Source organism: Triticum dicoccoides, chromosome 3B, assembly GCF_002162155.2.
Source record: "Triticum dicoccoides isolate Atlit2015 ecotype Zavitan chromosome 3B, WEW_v2.0, whole genome shotgun sequence".
Classification (NCBI taxonomy): Eukaryota; Viridiplantae; Streptophyta; class Magnoliopsida; order Poales; family Poaceae; genus Triticum; species Triticum dicoccoides.
The window spans coordinates 675,275,592-675,293,824 of record NC_041385.1 but is presented as its reverse complement, the minus strand read 5'-3'; the positions used below and the strand labels follow the sequence as shown (position 1 = coordinate 675,293,824).

At 42.2% G+C, this 18,233-nt stretch overlaps 1 protein-coding gene across 1 annotated transcript; it reads right to left on the bottom strand.

The window, feature by feature from the left end:
- Positions 1-218: 218 nt before the first annotated feature.
- Positions 219-5,457, bottom strand: LOC119279779 (beta-galactosidase 7-like). Its single transcript, XM_037560903.1, has 16 exons — positions 5,247-5,457; positions 5,042-5,154; positions 4,882-4,948; positions 4,241-4,333; positions 4,017-4,160; positions 3,842-3,936; positions 3,645-3,753; positions 3,396-3,538; positions 3,085-3,169; positions 2,567-3,021; positions 2,369-2,463; positions 2,126-2,238; positions 1,495-1,602; positions 1,309-1,416; positions 1,056-1,201; positions 219-950 (listed from the first exon to the last, which is right to left on the bottom strand). The coding sequence occupies exons 1-16, from the start codon at positions 5,340-5,342 to the stop codon at positions 596-598; spliced, it is 2,325 nt and encodes a 774-aa protein (XP_037416800.1). The 5' UTR covers positions 5,343-5,457; the 3' UTR covers positions 219-595.
- Between the last annotated feature and the right edge of the window lie 12,776 nt (positions 5,458-18,233).

Here is an 18,233-nt window from a genome sequence, read left to right as displayed (position 1 = left end):
TCCGCGTCTCCGCCCACATGCGAAGCCATTGCTACTCACCTCCGGACGGGCGAGGAAGAACGCGGGTACATCTGATACCCGCTAATTAGGCGCACTCTACAATCCTACGTTTAAGGTGAAGCTGGATTATTCTCTCTAATTTATTCGGTTTCCATCTTCTGCAGTGGTTGTAGTTTCGTAGGATTAGATGCCAAGTGAAAGAACTGCTTTCTCTCGGCGAAGTCCAACAAATTTCTGCAGTAAAATTGGTGCGTGTAACTCTACTTCTCCTGTACATTTTAACATGTGGATACAATACTGCTCTATCTGTAGTTCTATAGCCTGTGATTTGGTACAGTGTTTGGACCCTGTGACAACAAACTCGTGCAAACTGAATGTTGGTTAGTCACAGTATGATAGTGGAAATTCCCATCATACTCATCCGCAGCTTGCCACAACTGAAAGTGTTTTTTCGATCCCAGGGCACGGGTCGCCTCCAAACTTGGCAGGCCGTACCGGAATTGCGCACTTCCTTCTGCCTAGGCAAGCCTGAAAGGGTAAAACAAGCACCCAAGTTTTTAGGATTGCAGTGGTAATAGGATAGTGCATTATGATATCAACATGCAACTTCTGGAAAGGCAGAGGGTCTTACATCCTTTACGACAAACTCCGTCGTCTCTGCGTGGCAACTCCCGAGGCAGCTCCTGCTGGAGCTTCTGCAGTCCTCGACCGGATTTCCGTAGCTCGCAAACTCAATGTCCGTGATGCGTTTGCCTTGCTGACACCGGAGTCGAACTGCTGGGTGCTTTCTGCGTGACAACAGTGACGGGGTAGATAACTCATTCACACTACTGTATACTCTGGTAACTGAAACTGTGTTCACAGTTATCTGTAGCGGATCACCACCAATTTCCTCCATGAGGACGAGGGTGTTCTCTCTAGGCTTCATAAAGTATTGTGGTATGTGGTACCTTCAGAAAAGGAAGCAAATGAGACATCAATTGTTGTTCAATGTTCGTCATACGAGTTCAAGAAAGGAATTTGTGTCACTAGTAGGAACTAGTTGTAGTACTGACAAGGACTGGGATGGCTGTCCGCTAGGGGTTTTGAAGGAGGCCCAATACCGTCCGATGCTCTCTCCATTGACCCACACCTCACCCTTGCCCATACTACTGAGGTTCAGCGTGACTGGGTCATTCCCCCATGGTGTGTCAAATGTCGTCTGCACCAAACGACAACAATTTCCCGAAGCTGTCGGTTACTATCACTGTGGAATGAACATGTAACTGAAGTCTGTCAGGATTCAAGGCTTATGTACATTTGATGTACCTTGTACCAGATAAGTGGAAGGTGCATGGACTTATTGATGGCAGTCCATTGAGCACGAGATGATCCTTCCCGCGTGTATATATGGTTCATTTCTCCAGATAAGCCAATCTGCACAAACGTAATTGCTTGAAAATTTGAATCTGAGACTGATCTATCGATTCAGAATCAGTGTTGACCTGGATTTACTTGGTGTTTCCACAGCTCATTATTCAGAGAACGTGATTTGTGGTGTCCTTGTTGTATGCTCACTTTACGAACTCCGAAGATTCTTCGCTCCATGTATGCCCCCGAGTCCTTTACTTGTTAGATGAAAAGTCAATTTGTTACAAACAGTAGGTAACGTGCTTTTCTAAATCTCTTTGTTGTGCTTAATTTCTATTAATGCTTATTATGTAGAGTCAAATGAGTATCTTCTTTTGGGGCCCACTAGCACAGCTTGGGTGGTGCGTATTGTTGACACAAACAAAAAAATCGTTGCACTTAATTTCCAGTTAAGGAACAAACAACAATGATTTTTTAGTGAACCTCTTTCTTGGTTAAGCTGACTTGTCCATATGTTGAAATATCTGTCAGGGATTTATGTATATTTATGTTTGTTAAAATTGTGTTCAGCATTTTATTCATATAAGCTGTAAAATCTGAATAACAGAATTGGCATTTTATACACATAAGCATTTTATTCAACACAAACCATTGCTCTGCTGACGAATTTATTGCACTGCAATTTGGATCACACCTCATATTCTCCTTGATTTTATGTTTTTATTATTGTCATTGTCTTCGTATTTGAGCCTATACAGTTAAATAAAAGTCATACCGGTGATCCAACCATGACACTAAGCAGTGAAATGGAGTTTTGTCCTTCCCTTAGTGTAATAGGTGTCTTGAGAACAATATTTCTAGGTCCATCGTGACTCCCATGCACAGTACCTAATCACATATGGAAGAAGATAACAAACATAGTAGATACATAAGTGGGTAATAGTTGAAGAATTTTCAATTTTGCATATTCAGTTGGTGCTTTCTATAAATTGCACTGAGATAGTATTATTGTACTTACCTGCATAATCATTGTTGATGTAAGCATGTAAAACATGGGCTTGTGACTCCACATTAAGCACTAGCTGGCTATTCCCACTTGATCTATAATCATATCTGCATGATTTCCATTATTTTATTATTAATGTGGGCAGGATGAGGTATTAAAAAATGATGTAAATATTAAACCATTAAACAAGCTGGAGCTCATCCATCTTACCTAGTAAGGTACCAGAGATAATCTGTCTCATCTTTTGTAGTTGAGAGATGTTCAAAAAATCGATTTCCAATGTGTGTACTGTTGTTTATCGCCAGAGGAATCGGTTCTTTGAATACTTTCCAGCTATCAACATTGTTCAGAGACTGGACTGCTTGTGCTGTTCTTAAACCATGCTGTGCATTTATCTGCCAAAAGTAAAACTGATAAACGAAGCACTCCCTTGAGGTCTTCAATCGCTGAAGAATTGAAGGTAACTGGCTCACCTTGGCTGTTTCAAATACTACCCTCCTGCAACTTGAGAGGATACTTATTGATTTAGGAGCTAGCTGGAATGATGCTTCACCAAATTGGATATTTGATGCTTTATGCTTGTCCAAGTTCACTAGGAAAGCCACACAGTTGGACTCGGTTTTAAAAACATGCCCCTGTAGTATGCCAAAAGTTAGCCCCATAAATCAATGGAATTTTACTGAAAATAAAGTACACCTAGTTTCGTTTCACTCTGCACACAAATTCACCTCTTGTTGCTCACCAAATGAGTAATTAGAATATGCTCCTGAAAGTAGTGGTTCTTCAGATTGCTTGATTGCAGCATGCAATTCTCTGAGATGAGACCATGTCGATTGCCATATTAAACCTGGATGTATGCTTGGTAGTTCAAACATCATATGTATATACTAATCAATTATCGTTCCAAATTAGAGTGTTCTCAAGATCTGTCATTCATGTGGATTTCACAGGTCATCAGTTTTTGACTAGACATGTTACATGGTTTGATTTTATGTGCCTTGTTAGTGGACTATGCTCATGTTATAATATTTTATATTACAAGAAGTTTGAATGGTTGCTTTTAAAATATGATAGCTCGCAACAGAAGAAATACTTGCCATATTCATCAAGTGGAGCTCCATCATAGTAGCTTGTTGTTACATAGGAGGATGCAAACCTCCCAAAGTTTGTCCCGCCATGATACTGCATCATAATCCGTAATTTATGAGATCGTGAAAAAAAATACTAAATAGATTTGCTGAGAGATCTTAGGGCAGCTCCTTAAAGTTCATAGGCTTGTAGGCTGTACCATATAGTAGCTTACAAAGCTTCCTTTTTTTCTTGCTATAAAAAGTGCAACTGCGAAGGCAATATCTGCTGGTGATCTGAATCTTGGGTCATGACCATATAAAGGATAGCTGTACGCAGAGAAACTTGTGTGTTAGGCCTTGTACCCCTGGGAATGTTTAAGATCCTCAGAAGAAAAACAAAGAGTATTTGTCGCACCGAGATGTCCAGTTTTCGGTCCATAAAGCTGGCTTGTTATGCGAATTTGGCCCATGAAATGTTTCCCCGCAGATGAGCCCGTTGCATGTATTAATCTAACCATGTAATGAATGTTACACTGCTAAATTGTGGATAATCTGTAATCCTGCATAATGGTATAAGAAAGGGCACTGACGATTGGATCTGGAGCATCGTCCTGTTTGCACATCATCCATGGAATGCCTGTCTGGAGGTTTACAGCCATTGCCGCTGCCCAGCGAACATAAGGTGGTCCCCTTGAACGAAATGCTGCCTCGACTAGCTTATATTCGTTCTCAATCTGCAGGTTAAATTTCAGGGTTGCACAAAAAGGTCATCTAATACATAACACAAGGGATAAGTACTGTTGAACTGAAATACCTGTGATATGATTATGGGACCTCCTTGTGGATAGTATAATTTTTCATCCTTCATCATGTTAACAATTTTAGCAACAAATTTTTGCATATGTACCTGCATTCAGTATTTAAATATGAGTAATCTACCATGATAGTTTAGCATGAAATAATGTAACTCTAGGATTGCATGGACAATTCATCATCTGGTTCCTCAAACCAAACAGCCTCTGTATTCTTGTAGATGCATATTTTCAGTTTTCTTGTACCGTTTGTTTCTGACAGTGAGGTTGGTAAATCTGTATGGAACCTACCACTCTCACTTCATACATGACATCTGTTTTCACCTGTGTGTTATACTTGTACCTGACAAACATTTGTCATCTCTTTTATGCTTGCTTAAATGCATCATGTGACATTTTTAGTCATGCTAATGGGTTTCTGAGGGTAGTACGATGTTTTACAAGCTAGAACCACGATGGAAAACTATTCTGAATATATGTTAATACTATAATTCATTTTACCATGTGGAACAGAGGATTGGAGGAAACAAGAAATGGTATTTTCATTCTGAATAATCCAGAGATTCTCTTCTATGGTTGCAGTCTTGCAGACCATATAGCATTGTTCAAGGTTTCAAAGGCACTGCGTTGGGTAGTTGGATACCTTGTAGGGTTCATTGTTGCATCTGAAGGTAATGTTTGGGACACCACGCAACCAAAATGGCAAGCCTCTGCATGAATAAAAGATCCAGTAAAAGCTTTACATGTTCAGGACACCATAGAAATGAAACTCTTCCCTGCGTATTCATGCATCATCTCGTTACCCGTATTTCCATTCTGCCTCGACGAAGGGGCCGACACGGAGGCTCACATAGAGGCCTTGGGCATGGATTTCTCTGATGAACTTCACAAGATCGTATCTTCCTTCGAAGTTGTACTGGTACATTAAAAATGAATTTGAACACTCTTAGCTGCAAAATGCTCTTTTACTGAACTTTTGCCTGCTGTTGTTGTGCAAGGAGCACCCACCTGACCCTGTATAGGCTCATGGACATTCCAGAAGACGTATGTCTGTATGACATCCAGGCCACCTTCCCTGGCGCTCTCTATGAGTCTCGGCCACATCTGTAGTTGGATTGTACGTTAGTTTGAAGGAAAGGAACTGAGTTTTGTGCTTCATACAGTATGATTCGTGGTGCATGCTTGATTGCTTACTGTATGTATGTATGTATTGACTGAACTAATTTGATTGCTGAAGGAAACTGACTGAACTAATCTGTTTATGTAGTGAGTTGGACTTTGCTGTAGTGCAGCAATCATAAATTTACTTTAATTAACAAATGCTTGAAATGATGTCTTATTTGGCGTCGACAGCCGCGGCAGCATTTACCTGTCACTCTTCCATGTTGGATGAAAAAGTGAGACGCATTGAAAAACAAAAGTGCGCCTTTTGTGGTCGATGGACTGATTATGTGAATCGCTTCAGTTATTTAAACACTCAGAAAAGGTGCCCAGTGTTTCCAAATTGAAATGATGGAATCCACTTCTAAGCAAAAAAGAAACAGTACAAAATGACACGCACGAAACCTATCAATCAGTACAAGAAAGCTTGTTGAAAATTAACTGAAAACTGCACAGTTTGTTGCTCGACATAATAAAGCTTTACTAAACTACTCCGTACTTCATAGTGAATACTTGAACACAAATCTCGATCTGCGTACGAGGTCGAAAATCGTAACATAAATCTCAAAATTAAAATGATGGAATCCACTTTTAAGCAAGAAAAATAAATAAGAATCAGTACAAGATGGCACGCATGAAACATATCAACCCAGGTATCGGTACATGCGTACCTCAGGCGTGCTCCTTGGGTAATGTATGTCGCCGGAGAAGAGCATCCTCCTGGCGCCGTCCAGCATCAGGCTTCTGCCGTCGTACGTGACCTGTCTTCTCGCCGTGCCGTTATGTGCTCCCTTCTCCTCGTCGACCCAGACTCTTCCTGCTGCCGACGCCGCCGACAACGCTCGTGCCATTAACGCGGCCACGAGCACCGCCACGATCGCTGCTGCTGCGGCGGCCATGGACATCTCTCTCGGTTGCTACTGCTTGCAGGTGGTATGCTCGATTGATTTCCTTGTATATATGGAGCTGCAGCGATGGCAAGTAACGCATGCTTTCCCCGGGAGCCGCGGGGACAGATATTCATATGGGGGAAGGTTGTAGGTTAGGTTGCAAGGTTGTGTCTGCATGCGTTTTTTTTAAATGATGTTTATTACGATTTGCATACTGAAAACACGTTGCAACCTCTCGTGGACCGTGCTTTGACATCAACTGATCAAGAGCGAGTTTGTGCCATCACGCCCCCTATTTCTTTTTCCTCTACAATACATCATGGGAAGACATAATTCATGGGAACTTGAAGGATCAGATTGTATACGTTAAGGCGTCTAGAACAAACTTCTCCTCCCATCCAAGCTTCCCTGGCCAGCACATGAACTCTCCCCCGTCCAACGGCTCGTTCTGGTGTCAACAGTGATTGTTCACTGGTTCAAAAACCTCGATGTATACATCATGGGATGATGGAAAGATGTATCATTTGCTCAGGAGAATAGCCACTACTATGCCTTGGGTTGACAATGCACTCTCATTAATACCACAACAATAAAAAAACTTGCCTTGTCCAGCCTCTAGCCGTGAAAAGCAAGGAAGTGGGATACCCAACATACAAGTGGTATCACGACCATTGCTAGATATCTACATAGCATGACCACGACTCCAATGTTGCTTAGGTCAATGCAGTGCCCCCATCCCCGCTCCTAGGGAGACTTATGGTCGTGGATGGCAGGACCCAGCCAAACCCGGAACTTAAGAATGTATGCGCTGGTGATGGTGTACATCATACCTAGAGGCCCACACACTGTCACCTTGGCCAACCCAAAGGCAACACAAAGCCACGAAGCCACGCTAGTGGAGATTAGACATGCCAAAATCTACATATGTCACATCTAGGCTCCGCAACAACCCATGAGGGCTTAAAGAAGAGAATGACGTCGTAGTAGCGCTCCACTGCATGGTCTAGGGAAAATGGACCTAGGGTTTCCCATGGGCTCAAGAAGGGAGGGGAATAAGCCAGGACCATGAACATGCCTCCCATGAGAAGACAACGTCGACATGCATCAGTCATCGCTAAGCATGAATTTCGCATTGGCCATGATCACTAATCCCCGAAGATTGATCGAGACAAGGAAGCAGGTCGCCTACTAGTACCACCACCACCACAAAGAGGGAGCCACGGCTCGTTGTTGATTAAGAGGGGACACTCACCAACATGGGCCTCACCGCCAACTAATGTTGGCCTCAAGGACACCAACCCACTGCTTCTCTCCTATAGGTGATAGCCACCATGCATCCCCCCCCCCAAGGAGATCCCCTACATCAGCGACCACCACTACCCACCTTGCAACCCCCTTAGAGGCCAGATCCAGGCCCAAGGAGGCCAATGTGGCACCGGCACCACCGAGCTCTCCTGGCAATTAGTAGGACCATTGTGACATCACACCTCTAGAGGGCACAATGTTGTGCTACCACCTACTGAAGGAAATATGCCCTAGAGGCAATAATAAAGTTATTATTTATTTCCTTATTTCATGATAAATGTTTATTATGCATGCTAGAATTGTATTAACCGGAAACATAATACATGTGTGAATACATAGACAAACATAGTGTCACTAGTATGCCTTTACTTGACTAGCTCGTTGATCAAAGATGGTTATGTTTCCTAGCCATAGACATGGGTTGTCATTTGATTAACGGGATCACATAATTAGGAGAATGATGTGATTGACTTGACCCATTCCGTTAGCTTAGCACTTGATCGTTTAGTATGTTGCTAATGCTTTGTTCATGACTTATACATGTTCCTATGACTATGAGATTATGCAACTCCCGTTTACCAGAGGAACACTTTGTATGCTACCAAACGTCACAACGTAACTGGGTGATTATAAAGGTGCCCTACAGGTGTCTCCGAAGGTACTTGTTGGGTTGGCGTATTTCGAGATTAGGATTTGTCACTCTGATTGTCGGAGAGGTATCTCTCGGCCCTCTCGGTAATTGATAATCCCCAAGTGCAGGGAATCATCGTAGCAATTCCCAAAGGTGGAAGTGATAAGTATGGAGTGTCGAACCCACAAGGAGCTAAAGGTAAGATCAATATTCTCTCAAGCCCTATCTGCCACTGATACGACTCTACATGCACCGAACGTTTGCTTCCAACTAGAAACAAGAAATAAAACTGTGTTGTGGGTATGAAGAGGATAACTTTGTATGATAACGGAGAGCTAAAATATAAAAGTAGGTGTTGTTATCATAAAGTTAGAATATAATACTAAATAATATAAGTAGCGAGTGTGGAATAATGGTGGATCATTGTGCGGAAATTGTCCTAAGCAATTGTTAACAAGACCGGTAGTCACTATTGCAATTTCATATGAGGGAGAGGCATAAACTAGCATACTTTTCCTACTTGGATCATATGCTCTTATGATTGGAAACTCTAGCAAGCATCCGCAAATACTAAAAGATTCATTAAGGTAAAACCCAACCATAGCATTAAAGCATCAAGTCCCCTTTTATCCCATACGCAACAACCCCCTTACTCGGGTTTAAACTTCTGTCACTCTAGCAACCCACTATAAGGGAATCATGAACGTATTGCAACACCCTACAACGGGAATCCCTCACGCTTGCGCGACACGGAGGGCACCATAGGACAGCACCAAGATAAAACATACAACTTGTACCAATCTAGATCATCAATCAACTCAAGGACAAAAGATATCTACTCAAAACATCATATGATGGCAACACATCATTGGATCATAATATGTAGCATAAAGCACCATGTTCAAGTAGGGATTACAGCGGGGTGCGGGAGAGTGGACCGCGAAAAAGAGATGAGGATGGTGATGATGATGGTGATGTTGATGAAGACGATCACTGCGGCGATGATTCCCCTCCTGATGGCACTCCGGTGATGATGGCCCCCTCCGGCAGGGTGCTAGAGAGGGCCTAGATTGATTTCTCGTAGCTACAGAGGCTTGCGGCAGCGGAACTTCCGATCTAGGTTAATTCCCAAAAGTTCCAATATTTATAGGAATTATTGGCGTTGGTTTCACGTCAGGGGGGTCTCCGGGCCGTCCACGAGACAGGGGGCGCCCCCCCCTAGGGGCGCGCCCTCCTATCTCGTGGGCAGCCCGGAGCTCTTCTGGCCCAACTCCGATGCTCCTGGTCTTCTTTTGGTCCATAAAAAATCCTCAAAAATTGGCACGTCATTTGGACTCCGTTTGGTATCCCTTTTCTGTAAAACACAAAAACAAGGAGAAAACAGAAACTGGCTCTGGGCTCTAGGTCAATAGGTTATTCCCAAAAATCATATAAAATGATATATAAATGCATATAAAATGTCACATCCCTAGCTTCTGGCATTGCACTAGGCTAACTTCATGTGTGCATCATGTTTAAACTTTGAAAGAAACTTGAAATGGGGATGTCCAAACCCTAGTACCAAATGGAATTCAAATAGGTTCAACCTAAAAATATTTTCAGTGAATCCAAATGGCTTTCAAAAATGTTCATCATTTCTGGAAAATGCTAGAACCATAACCAGAGGTGTTGCATATTTTTCCATGACATATTTGGTCACTGAATTAAATCATATGTACTTTGCATTTGGGCATTTAAATGCTAGTAAATATTTTAAATGCTCAAATAATTCTGGAAATAAGTGTGGGCTGTTGGAATTAATCTAAACAGAGCCTATGATTATTTTCAGGATTTTTGAAGATGTCTAACTATTTTTAATAAAGCCACAAACTTACAGAAAAATAGAAAAACAGAATATAAGAGAGAGAGAGAGAGAGACTCACCTGGGCACTTGCCTAGCGCCCACCAAGCCCACCTGGGCCTCTCCTGTGCTGGCCCAGCCCACCTGGCCTGGTGCCAGTCATCCCCAACCTCCGCCAGTAGGCAGAGGAGGGACAACATATGGCGCGCGCGCGGGCGCCACGCCACCAGGCTGCCTGCCTGCGCCGCCTGGCCACCGCGACGCCTCGCGTCTTCTCCTCGGTGCCGCCTCGACCCCCTGGACACCACTCTTCCCTCCTCTACCCTCTCCCTCGTTCTCTTCCGCAACGGCCGACGCGCCCGTAAGCCGCCGCCGCCGTAGTCGACGCCACCGCCTCTCCCTCACCCCCTGCAGCTGCCCACGAGCTCCGCCTAGTCCCTGTCCTCCTCCTCACCGAGCCGCCCGACGCCGGACGCCCTGCATCATCCTCTGCCCCGCCATCTTCGCCGCCTCTGCCCAGAGATCGCCGTCGTCGATTCGCCGCCGTCCGCGCCTCCCCGAGCCCGCTAAGACCGTCAACGACCCTACGTGAGCCCCTGCCTCTTCTCCCCTCTCTCCCATGCTCTTTTCCTCGCCATAGTCGCCGCTTCGCTGACGACCAAAACGCGCCGCCGCCTGAGCCCTCGCCGTCGTTGGCCACAGTCACCGTAGCACCCAACCGAGCACACCCACATCCTCACCGCAACACGTAGAAGCCGTAGGTGCCAACCCCGCATTGCCACGGCCGTTGTAGCCTCGACCCCGAGCTCAACCGAGCTCCGGCAGCCGCCACGGCCGATGCCGACGAAGATTCCAGCCACCCCAGTTGCCGCCGCCTGTTGCTTTGGATGCGCGAGAGCCTGGACTATGCGTAGATGTCCTCCGCCGGCCATTTGGTCGCCGGAGGAGGAATCCCGATGCCCTCCACCGTCTCGGCCTCGCCGGCGACTCAACGCCGGTGGTTTAGCCCGGTTGACCAGGGGATTTGACCTCCCCTGGGTCTATGACATGCGGGCCCCGCCCGGCTAATTAATCTAGTTTAGGTTTAAATTTAATTAGTTTAAACTAGGTTAGTACTAATTAAACTAGGTTAGTTTAGTTAGTCACTGACACATGGGTCCCACAGGTCAGATTTGACCCAGACCAGCCCTATTGACTTGCTGACATCATCATGACGTCAGGATGACGCAGTAAATGTTTTCTGGAATTTAAATAAATCTTAAATGATTTATTATTTTCAGAAAATAGTCAAAACTTCTAAAATTCATATAAAATCAACCGTAACTCCAAATGAAATAATTTATATATGAAAAATGATCAGAAAAATTCAACCTATCCACCTGTACCATTTGCATGCATGTTAGAACAACTTATAGCTGCTGTTTAGTACAAATCATATAAAGGGCATTTAAAACATCACATATGGAGTTTGAATTTGAATCTTGGATTCAAACCAACTTCATTTAATCTGGTTTTAGCTGCATTAGCACAAATCACAGCATATTGACATGTCATGATCATGCATCATATTGTGCATTGCATTGATTGTGTTTCCTTCTGTGATGCCGGTATTTGTCCCCTCTCGATAGACGTGATATCGACGATGTGATCGATGACACCAATGAAGAACTATACTATCTTCAGAAGTGCCAGGTAAGCAAAAACCCCTTGTTCATTCCGATACAATCCTACTCTCTCGCCCCTGCTCTCTTTTACTGCATTAGGACAACACCGATTCATCTGTTACTTGTTGCAATAGCTGAACCCCTTTATCCTTTACATGACCTGTCATTGCCACAGTAAATAGATGAAACCCACTAGCATGAGTAGGAGTTGTTTGAGCTCTGTTGTGCCTACTCATTCATGCTTGTTTATCATGCCTGCTACTGCTTAGAGTTGAGTCAGGTCTGATTCATCGGGGATGAATCGGAGGTGTGTAAACATGTCCTACTGTGTGTGTGAGCTAAGTGTGTGAACACGATTTGGTAAAGGTAGCGGTGAGAGGCCATGTAGGAGTACATGGTGGGTTGTCTCATTGCAGCCGTCCTCAGGAACTGAGTTCTGTGTTTGTGATCCATGAACAGCTACTACCACACATTGGGATCCTTAATTGACTCTCTCGACTTATTAACCAACTTGGTCTCTGTCCAGGAGTCGCAACTAGTTTCTGGTGTTTGTGGGTAGTGCTATTTTTCTACCAAGTGGCACCCGGCAGGGTGGGCTTGGGACAGATTAGGCACACATGGCCTGGTGTATCGAGTGGCACCCGGATGGTGGGCTCGGGAACCCTGCACACATCGTTTGGGGCCGTGAGCGACACCCCGGCCGGATCTCCTTGCGGATGGAACCCGAATAGGCGATAAACCTGGGTTAGAGTCTTGTGTGGTTAGTCAGGTCGTGGCCGACACCCTCGCCAGGCTTCCGCTTGAAGGTTGCCGAGATACATGACGTGTACATGGCGGTAAGTGGCGAGAGCGTGTGTGAAGAAGTACACCCCTGCAGGGTTAACATTATCTATTCGAATAGCCGTGTCCGCGGTAAAGGACTTCTGGGTTGCCTGTACAGTTCATAGACAAGTGAAAGTGGATACTTTAAAATACGCAAGATAAGCGTGAGTGCTATGGATGGCGTTCTCGTAGGGAGGCGGGAGCGGATCCATAGTGGTGTATTGATATGGTGAATATGTGGACTCATGTGCGCCACCTCAAAAGAGTTACTTGCAGTCGTAGTTCAGGATAGCCACTGAGTCAAAGCTGGCTTGCTGCAGTTAAACCCCACCACCCCTTTGTTGATAATGGTGCATATGTAGTTAGTTCTGATGTAAGTCTTGCTGGGTACATTTGTACTCATGTTTGCCTATTTTATGTTTTTGCAGAGAGACTTCAATCTCACTAGTAGTTCCACGTGGACTTCGACGTTTAGCTTGTTACCTCAGCTACGATCTTGTGCCCTCGGCAGGATCTGGTAGACAGTCAGGCTTCTCAGCCTTTTTCTTTTGTAGATGTCTGTACTCAGACATGTTAAGCTTCCGCTTGTGCTTGACTTGTTTGCTCTGAATGTTGGGTCACGAGACCCATGATTGTAATATCTCGCTCCTCGGAGCCTATTGAATAAAATGCTTGAGTTATAGAGTCATGTTGTGATGCCATGGTGTATTTGCACATATCGAGCATATTGTGTGTATGTTATTGAAATGCTTGGTATGTGTGGGATCTGACTATCTAGTTGTTTATCCTTGGTAGCCTCTCTTACCGGGAAATGTCTCCTAGTGCTTCCACTGAGCCTTGGTAGCTTGCTACTGCTCCGGAACACTTAGGCTGGCCGGCATGTGTCCTTCTTCGTTCCTGTGTCTGTCCCTTTGGGGAAATGTCACATGGTGTTTACCGGAGTCCTGCTAGCCCAGTTGCTACAGCCCGGATTCACTCGTTGATGACCGACACGTTCGTTGCTGGGTCATGTATGCCTGTCCCTGTAAGTTAGTGCCACTTTGGGTTCACGACTAGCCATGTCAGCCCGGGTTCTTTGTCATATGGATGCTAGCGGCACTATCATATACGTGAGCCAAAAGGCGCAAACGGTCCCGGGCCAGGTAAGGTGGCACCCGTGGGAATACCGTGCGTGAGGCCGCAAAGTCATATGATGTGTTACATGCTAGATCGGTGTGACTTAGGATCGGGGTCCTGACATAAAACACCATAGATGGGTAATATAATAGCATGAATACTTCATAAATTATAGATACGTTGGAGACGTATCAGCATCCCCAAGCTTAATTCCTGCTCGTCCTCGAGTAGGTAAATGATAAAAAAAATATTAAGTGTGAATGCTAGTAGGTGCACAAGTTTGATCAATGACAATTTCAATCACCTTTTCTAGCATCAATATGTGTCATAATAGTAGCTTATCTCATAAAACTTTTCATGATCAAGTAACAATCTATTCATAATGTCAAGTATGGTTCAAAAACTTCATTGAGAACTAACAAACTATAATCTCAGCCATTGAAGCAATTGCAATTTATCATAATATCAGAAAGAGTCAAGAATAGAGCTTTTCAGCAAGTCCACATACTCAACTATCATATAGTCTCCTACAATTGCTAATACTCATGCAATACTTGTGGTTATGGAGTTTCAGCCGGACACTGAGAAAGATAGGGGCTTATTGTGTTGCCTCCCAACATATTCACCTTTATTTGAAGTCAACAATAATAGCCCATGCTAACTTACATCCAATTGGATATATATATCATGATCTTTCAAACACGAGGAGCTTGCCAAAGGATAAAATAAAAAAGGGAAAGGTGAGAATCACCTTGACTCAAGCATAAAGTAAAAACATAAAGTAAAAGATAGGCCCTTCGCAGAGGGAAGCAAAGGTTGTCATGCGCTTTTAGGGTTGGATACACAAAATCTTAATGCGAAAGAACGTCACTTTATATTGCCCCTTGTATATGGACCTTTATTATGCAGTCCGTCGCTTTTATTGCTTCCATAACAAGTTCGTACAAAGCTTATTTTCTCCGCACTAATAAGTCATGCATATTTAGAGAGCAATTTTTATTGCTTGCACCGATGACAACTTACTTGAAGGATCTTACTCAATCCATAGGTAGATATGGTGGACTCTCATGGCAAAACTGGGTTTAAGGATATTTGGAAGCACAAGTAGTATCTCTACTTGGTGCTAAGAATTTTTGGCTAGCATGAGGGGGAAAGGCAAGCTCAACATGTTTGGAAGGTCAATGACAATATACTTTAACTGAGATGTCAGAAAACATAAACCATTATGTTGTCTTCCTTGTCCAACGTCAACTCTTTTAGCATGCCATACTTAATGAGTGCTTCACAATCATAAAAGATGTCCAAGATAATATATTTGTATGTGAACCTCTCTTTCCTTATTACTTCCTATTAATTGCAACAATGACCAAAACTACGTTTGCCAACTCCCAACAACTTTTATGCCTCATACTTTCTATGTGTGAAGTCATCACTAACAATGTTATAAGCAAATGAAACATATAAAAGTTCAGATTTATGACATTCAATTCATTCTCCCATTTACTCATAGGATATACATGAAGCACATGAGTAGATGACAAACTACTCCAAAAGATATGAATGAAGGACACTGAGTAGTCAAATAATTATCTAGCCATGGGAGGATTCCTTTTTATTCAATAATTCAGATCCAATGATTTTATTCAAACAGCAAGTAAAACAAAATAAAATGAAATTTCAAGGATAGCACAACTCATGTGAAGAAGCAAAAACTTAGGCTCAACCGATACTAACCGATAGTTGTTGAAGAAGAAAGGTGGGATGCGTAACGGGGCATCCCCAAGCTTAGATGCTTGAGAATTCTTGGAATATTATCTTGGGGTGCCTTGGGCATCCCCAAGTTTGAGCTTTTATGTCTCCTTAATTCCTCTCATATCATGGTTTCTCTTTTTATCAAAAGCTTCATTCACAACAAACTCAACAAGAACTCGTGAGATAGGTTAGTATAAACCAATGCAAAACCTTATCATTTTCTACTGTAACAAATCACCAAAATTATTATTCAACATTGAATACTAATTTACTTTGCATATTTAACACTTCTATCCTCAAATAGAATCATTAAACAAGCAAACATATGCAAACAATGCTACCGAAACAGCAATCTGCCAAAACAGTACAGTCTGTAAAGAATGCAAGAGTATCAATACTTCCCTGACCCCAAAAATTATGAACTAAAATTAACACTGTAATGAATTTATCATAGCTCAACATGCAAAAAGATTCAATGTTATACCATTCTCTGACTTTTCTAGGGAATTTTTGCAACAACGGTAAACTTTCTGTTTTCAAACAGCAACATGTATACAAGCAAAATAAGCATGGCAAAGGCTATCCTTGACTTTTTTTATTGAAAATAAAGATGCAAAACACTATTCTAAATAACAGCAAGCAAATACTAACAAAATAAAATGACGCTCCAAGCAAAACACATAGCATGTGACGAATAAAATATAGCTCCGAGTAAGGTATACCGATAGTTTTGAAGACGAAAGAGGGGATGCCTTCCGAGGCATCCCCAAGCTTAGGCGCTTGAGTCTTCCTTGAATATTACCTTGGGGTGCCTTGGGCATCGCCAAGCTTAGGGTCTTCCCACTCCTTATTCTCCTCATATAGATATCTCACCCAAAACTTGCAAACTTCAATCACACAAAACTTAATGGAACTTCGTGAGATAGGTTAGTATGATAAAGAGTAAACCATGCACTTTGGTACTGTAAAAGACAAGGTTCATAATTGTTTTCACATAATTCCTACTGTACCGTATCATTTCTACAATTTATATTGAGAAATATAAGCCATAGAAACTAGAAAACAAGCAAACTATGCAATGAAAACAGAATCTGTCAGAAACAGAACAGTCTGTAATGATCTGAACAATAACCATACTTCTGCTACTCCAAAAATTATGAAATAAATTGGTGGACGTGAGGAATTTGTCTATTAATCTTCTTCAAAAAGAATCAACTCAAAAGCACTCTTCTGTAAAAAAATTATAGCTAATCTCGTGAGCGCAAAGTTTCTATTTTTTACAGCAAGATCACATTAACTTTCACCCAAGTCTTCCCAAAGGTCTTACTTGGAACTTTATTGAAACAAAAGCTATAAAACATGATTACTACAGTAGCTTAATCATGTTGACACACAAAAACAGTAAGGATAAATGTTGGGTTGTCTCCCAACAAGCACTTTTCTTTAATGCCTTTTAGCTAGGCATGATGATTTCAATGATGCTCACACAAAATATAAGAGTTGAAACACACAAGGAGAGCATCATGAAGAATATGACTAGCATATTTAAATCTAACTCACTTCCTATGCCTAGGGATTTTGTGAGCACACAATTTATAGGAACAAGAATCAACTAGCATAGGAAGGCAAAACAAGTTTAACTTCAAAACATTAAGCACATAGAGAGGAAACTTGATATTATTGCAACTCCTACAAGCACATATTCCTCCCTCATAATAATTTTCAGTAGCATCATGGATAGCTACTTTGTTCTCATACTCAATTGGAACCTCTTCCGAAATAGTGGAATGCTAACTAAAGTTGACACTCTTCCAAATCCACTTTCATAAATATCGTACGAAGATTCAACATCCTCCAAAATAGTGGGATCATTAATTCCTAAAGTTGACACTCTTCCAAACCCACTTTAAATTATAGTATTATTCATACTCCAAAAGATGTAAGTGAAGTTCATGGAGCATTCTACAATTAATATAGACTAGCCAACATACAAGCTCAAAATATATAAGAAGCGCACAAACCATTCTATAAAGCCTTACTTCGAATGATTTAAGTGAAGCACAAAGAGCAATTCTATAGGATCATACTTAAAAGATATAAGTGAAGCACATGAAGTATTCTATAAATCAATGAAGAGCTATCTCATACTAGCATTAATCTTAAAGGAAAATACAAACACAAAGGACACAAGTCATGTGGACAAAACAAAAACTGAGGTATACCGATATTTGTTGAAGAAGAAAGATGGGATGCCACCGGGGCATCCCCAAGCTTAGATGCTTGAGTATCCTTTGAAATATTTACTTGGGGTGCCTTGGGAATCCCCAAGCTTGAACTCTTGTCTCTCTTTATTCTTCTCACATCGGTAACTCCTCGTTCTTCAAACACTTCATTCACAAAAACTTAAACAAAAATTTTGTGAGATCCGTTAGTGTAATAAAGCAAACCACCACTTTAAGGTACTGTAATTAACTCATTCTTTGTTTATATTAGTGTTAAACCTACTGTATTCCAACTTCTATATAGTTCATATACCCCGATACTAGCCGTAGATAAATCAAAATAACCAATCAACACACGAAAAACAGAATCTGTTAAGAACAGGACAATCTGTAGTAATCTGGAAGTTTAGTAAACTTCTGTAACTCCAACAAATATGAAATAAATTTTACAATTTGAAAAATTTGAACAGAAGTAATGTGCAAAAAGTTTCAGACCCATTTGACGTTCCAGTAAAAAATGTAAATTCATGCACTACAGCCAAAGTTTTTGTTTTTGTTCTGCACATAGTAAGCAAGCTATTTTATCATCCTA

Excerpts from the sequence above, each read along its gene's own strand:
- LOC119279779 (XM_037560903.1), bottom strand. The coding sequence starts at position 5,342 with ATGTGGCCGAGACTCATAGAGAGCGCCAGGGAAGGTGGCCTGGATGTC. Across the intron at positions 4,334-4,881 it reads GCAACAATGAACCCTACAAG|GTACATATGCAAAAATTTGT; the intron begins GTATCCAACTAC and ends TACTGAATGCAG. Across the intron at positions 2,239-2,368 it reads CATCAACAATGATTATGCAG|GTACTGTGCATGGGAGTCAC; the intron begins GTAAGTACAATA and ends ATATGTGATTAG.